Source organism: Jatropha curcas, chromosome 1 (genome assembly GCF_041381405.1).
Source record: "Jatropha curcas cultivar XTBG-Jc1 chromosome 1, XTBG_Jcur_1.0, whole genome shotgun sequence".
Classification (NCBI taxonomy): Eukaryota; Viridiplantae; Streptophyta; class Magnoliopsida; order Malpighiales; family Euphorbiaceae; genus Jatropha; species Jatropha curcas.
This window is the reverse complement of record NC_143151.1, coordinates 28,047,260-28,053,190: the sequence shown is the minus strand read 5'-3', so window position 1 is coordinate 28,053,190 and position 5,931 is coordinate 28,047,260. Positions and strand designations below refer to the sequence as shown.

At 31.8% G+C, this 5,931-nt stretch overlaps 1 protein-coding gene across 1 annotated transcript; it reads left to right on the top strand.

Moving 5' to 3' along the window:
• Positions 1-1,521, top strand: LOC105630127 (protein CASPARIAN STRIP INTEGRITY FACTOR 1). The gene is made up of 3 exons (XM_012211833.4): positions 1-236; positions 677-732; positions 1,135-1,521. The coding sequence occupies exons 1-3, from the start codon at positions 158-160 to the stop codon at positions 1,261-1,263; spliced, it is 264 nt and encodes an 87-aa protein (XP_012067223.1). The 5' UTR covers positions 1-157; the 3' UTR covers positions 1,264-1,521.
• Positions 1,522-5,931: the final 4,410 nt, after the last annotated feature.

The window sequence follows — 5,931 nt, the reverse complement described above, 5'->3', positions numbered from 1 at the left end:
CTTTGTAGCATCAAGGTTTGCCATTGTAATTGGCAATCACTTTAGCACTATAGATTAAAGGAAGCTTCGTTTAGGCAATATTCTCTTTTGGAAGAGAAAAAAGATCAATCTTCCAGCTTAGAAAAGAAACAAAAGTATTTTCTTACAGCTTATTAACATGGGTTTTATGCTTCTCAAGAACTTCTGTCTTGTCTTCCTTCTTCTTTCTGCATCATTTCTGTCAACTTCTTTTGCAGGTGCATTCTCTTCTCTTGCTAATGCAGCCTTTACGTTAACCTCACCATTGGGTTATAGATACTTTGCATAGCACTAAGGAGTTTTAAGTTCATGGTGATAGAATTATCTCAGAATATGAATGGGAATTCCAATCTAAGTGAGATGAAATTGAATATGATTAAAAATTCTAAGAGTCTCTTTGTTTTTAACTAATTTGGCTCGAGTTTCAACTTGTAATCTCAAGTCAAACCTCATTAAGACTTTTTTTCACCTAAAGACAGAAACAGTGTTTGGTTTTCGTATTTTCACCTTCTACTCGTGCTAGCTAAGCTAGCTAGGGTTTAACATGCTGTAGTGAACATGTGCGTTCTTGTTTAGGGTTCTCTTATAGCTACTGGTACATTATATGTTAATTAACTATCCTTTCTTTTTTCTTATGTTTCGAATTAATGGTTTGCAGGTAGACGTTCCAAGTTTGTGGACAAGTCGGCCTACCAAATAGATACCACTTATGAGGTTTGTGGCTGATTACAATCAAAAATATATTCCTTTTCTTTTCTATATCCTTTTCTTTTTTTTTTGGTAAATATACATCTGGTTTCACACTCTGGCCAATAATATTCAAGTAAAGTTCTTTCCAACAGTAACGATTTCAGATTTTGAATTTCTAACTGAAGTTCGCTTGAAGATGTAGTTCATTTCTACTAATCTAACCACTTGTTGGTTTTTCTTTATAATTACAAAGTCTTTTTCCTCCCCATTAGTAATAACCTAACAAAACCATTATAAAGAAAGCTTGATAAATTTTCTTGGGTTTCATTTGTTTTTATTTGTTTAATAATATAATATGTATATCATAATTAGTTAACAAAACAACCATTTTTAATTCGATAAAATTGAATTTTACATAATTCGCAGGAATCATCAAACAAGGATGAAGCAAGTATGTTTCATGAAAGGGTTCTAAGAGCTAATACCAAAGACTATGGAAACTATGATCCAGCACCATCTCTTGTTAGGCCTCCTTTCAAGCTCATACCAAATTAAAGCTGGTTTTAGCAACCCATAATGAAGACCTAGTAGTATACATATAACTATATAAATGAATAATTAAGCTTTTTATTATATATATTATCATCCTAGCCATAGCATAAATATATATATATCCGAAGTTTTGAACCCTAAAGATGTGTGTTACATATAGAAAAATTAAGTGTGTTTTGTATAATTAAGTTCTCTGTGTCTAGGTCTGGATTATTTCCAGAGTATGTAATTACGCAAAATAAATAAATGTTTGTTTAATCATGTCCTTGCTTTCGTATTTGGTTGCTGTTGGATACATTTCAATAGAAATAAGTATATTTTCCTCAATTAATAATTAATGATAAATTCAAAAGAAAGACTACTCAATTTCATCTCTATTGAAACTCAAATTTATAATTTCATAACGTTAAAAATGATTATAATAATTATAATACTACTGAATTAAAACTCATTAGTCATGTTAAAAAATTATGGAGAAAATGTGAATAAATATAAAAGATAAATCAAAATTTTATTTGACATTATGAGCGACCATATGAAATGAGATTATAAATATGGTGCAGAAAGCTTTGAAGGGTTTTACAAAATTAATATAAACTCTACTAATTCTTTTAATATTTTATTTTTATTTTTATTTATGTTACTTTCTTGAACTTTTCAAGGGGATAATAATTAAATTAAAGAAAATTAATAAGAGAACAATCATTGAGCGTGGGACTAAACAGATGTTTGCATATCTTTATATCTGCTTGTATAATTATATGATAATAATAAGCATGCGCATGATTAACAATTCATCATCAAATGCCTTTTTAATCTTTTCAGAGTGATGGGTTCTAAAGCCTGCAATAAAGTTAAGTGTACTAATTAGTCAGTTTCTATAATATTAATTATTGGCCATTAGATGTATGGGTTCATCATACAAAAGAGTTGACGTGATTAATCACAAACTAGAGAACTTTTCTCAAATAAATATTACCAAATTAGTAAAAACTTTTATGATTGAGAGAACTTGAACTCGAGATCTTTTACTCCTCGCACTAGTGAAAAAATTAACTAGACTTTTTATTTTTTTTATTTTTTTATTCTTATAATACACTTGCTTAAGGGAAAATAAAACTATATTCTTTTTTATTGAGTATTGAGAAAAGAATATTCGAATCTAAATTTATTATTAGGTCGTATATATACTTATTGCTAGACTATATTTTGATGTGCAAATTGCGTTCCTCATCTTTCTAAATATTGCATGACAATTCATTCTTTGAAGTTGCAATATACATTCGTAAACTAATTATGTTAATATTATATTTATCCATCCATCCGTTCAAATGAAAATAGAATAATTAATTATATTAATTAATTAATATTATATTTTTTGGAATTCATTTATAATTTAAATAATTGCCTTTGGACTAAAAAAAATGACAAGATTTAAATTTCATGAATTCAATTCTGTATATTTGAATGACTAAATTAAATCTATCATATTTGATACAATATCTTAATGAACTCCAAAAGCTTTGTAACATCCCTTCCCGGTCCACCCGTTAACCCGAATGAACCGAGCCGAGACGCTACAATCTGGTTGAACTCATGTCCTGTCATGCTGATATCATCCTGTATGCTAACTATGAATACAAAATATTCCCAATTAAACTCCAAACTTTTAATATCTCCATCTAATCATCATAACACAATAGCACTTTATATATATATAGTCATAACTGTATCAATCCTCAATATCATGTAATAGCCAGCAATTAAGTGCATTCATGATCTATATCAAATCTTCAGGACCTAATCATACCAACTATAGTAAAATATTTCATCTTCAATCATTTCATAAGTATTATTATTATCTCCAACTACTTATACCAAACTAATTACATGCTTCACTTATATTTACAATCACATAGCTCTAACAAATGTAATAATTATACATGCCATAAATCTTAATACATGCCAAAATTCTTAATTATATAACTCTCAATCTACTACTCCCAAATTAATCACTTCTGCTTTGATAGTACTCTTCAAGTCTTCAAGTAGCAACCACGATCTTCAACCTACGCGTGATAAAAATCGACGCGCTGAGTATAAAACTCAGTGGCGCTCATAATTCACATACTTAACAAAGTGTGATGGCAACTAACTTAAAATACAAATTTGCATAATAGCATTGAAAATCATAGATTCAGTAAATTTCAACATCAATGCATCTTTATAGCAAAGAATAAACTTCTAATTCACACCATAAATAATTTAGTTCTAATTATCTCATAACTCCTTTAATCACACATTATGATACTATCATGATCTTACCTGCTGTTCATTGTGTTGTATGAATGAAATAAATAAACATGTAAGAATACATAACAGTATATGTTCATTGTCTTACTTGCTATTCATTATGCTGTATGACTTATGCACTTTCAAGTTATGATTAATAACATCTCATGACTGTTAAAGATTCAATAAATAAACTTGTAAGCATATATAGCATTATACTTTCATGATCTTACCTGATGTTCTTTATGCTGTATGAATTCTGCAACTTTAATTAAATTCAGTGAATATCACAATGAATAAAGAAACATATAAGCACATACATATGTAGAAATAAACATGTACTCACATGTGGAATGTAAGCACACATATCATGATACTTTCATTTTACCTTGATGATATTTCTTGCTGTTTAGTATACTGTATGCTTCATGCAATGTTATGTCAAGATATCTGTATGGCTCCATAAGGTTATAGTGAAACCGAAGTGATAAGAAAAACTGTATAAAACTGGATGAAACTGTATGCTTGGCTGCTATGGCCTATATAATCATATCCACTCAACGGCCTGTAGCTGGAGTACCAAACTGTATGGGGCGTAGATCTGCTATTCTATGTCGCGACATAGCCTTATCTACATGGTTTCTACCTAACCTCAATGGAGCATAATGTTGGTATGTCAATAGATAAAACAAATGCATAGTAACTGTGTCATAATTTGCATGCTTGTGTCATGTTATTTTCACTTGCTTGTGTCATAAAATTTACTGCTTCATCATTTCATAACATTTACTGCTTACCTATATGCTGATAGCCTCGCCAAGCGGGCAACTTGTGTCATGTTAGCTTCACACCATTTGCATGCTTGCATTTTGTGTTTATACATGTGTTCATGTTGTCTTTTTGTTTTAAAATGATTAAAGACATACAAGTTGAGAAAAGGAATACAATTGCATAGAATTCATAACTTCACACACCATTTCACATCATTTCACAATTGCATAGAATACAATTACAAGTTGTGTTTACCTCATTTCACATCATTTGCATGCTTGCATGTTGTTTTGATGCATGTTCTAATGTTGTCTTTTTGTTTTAAATTGATTGGAGGCATATAAGTTGAGTAAAGGAATACAATTGCATTGAAAAAGAAGTCCAAAAGTGCATGAAAACACATGTCGCGAGCGCGTCTTTCAAAGTCGCAAGCGCGAGATGCAAAAATGTGAGTCTGTGTGTTATCGGGCACAAGTCGCGAGCGCGCACTTGAAAGTCGCGAGCGCGTAGAATGCAAAATGAGAGACAGTGAGTTCCCAGGCCAAATTCGCGAGCGCGCGAGGAAGGTCGCGAGCGCTTACATGCCAAGGGCTAAGTCGCGAGCGCGTAGTGCAAAATCGCGAGCGCGTAAAGCACCAAATGAGAGTCAGAGAGTTTTAGGTGAAAGTCGCGAGCGCGCAAATGAAAGTCGCGATCGCGAGCTCTTCATGCAATTCGCGCGCGCGCGTTTTCCAGCCTGCATAGTCTGTACTCTTTTGACCATATCTCTCAATATATAACTCCGATTTGGGTGATTCAAAAACTCATGTAAAGCTAACACATAGAGGAACAAATAACTCTTCTATGACACTTCCTAATTCCATCATTAAATGGGGTAAAAATCAAGGAGAAGTTACTAGTAACTTTTCCAGCAAAACTTGTTTCAGCATGAACTCAATATCTACTTCATTTATTCATTTCATCTCATGCTTTTTCACTATGTTCAGTCTTCTCACTCAACATTAAGCAACATATCATCTCATTTTCAACACATCACACAAATTATCATGTAAGGAAATGAATTAAACTAAAAGAGATAGCACACCTTCACTCCAAAAAGCTTAAGCTCTTCTTTTTAGCTTCCTTTTTCTTCTACCTTTGAGCTCACCTCTCCTATACATGAGAATTCTTATGAATACTCTAAAAATATCACCAAATGATTCAAGTATGAAATTCAAGAAGGTTTACTTACTTGGATAGAATAGAAGTTGAATTAATGCTTGAATCCCATTAAAATCTTCACTACCATTAAAAGTGATGGAGAAAGGAAAGCATGAGAGGAAAAGTAGAGGAAGAAGATGAAGATAAGGATGAAGAAATGAAATGAAATGGAACTCACGGGTACATCTCCAAAATATCATGGATTTTTCTGTGAAAATTACCAAATGGTACCTCAAGTGTCAAAATGGTACAACTTAATACCTCAACTTTATACTTTCGTGCAAGCAAGTCCTAATCCTTATACTTTGATCTTTTTGTTTCCTTCAAGTAAGTCCACTTCTTTTCCTTATTTCATTCTAGCCCACTCTAGACTCTAATGGCTCGAACCGGGTTTTGGAGCAGCCCGAC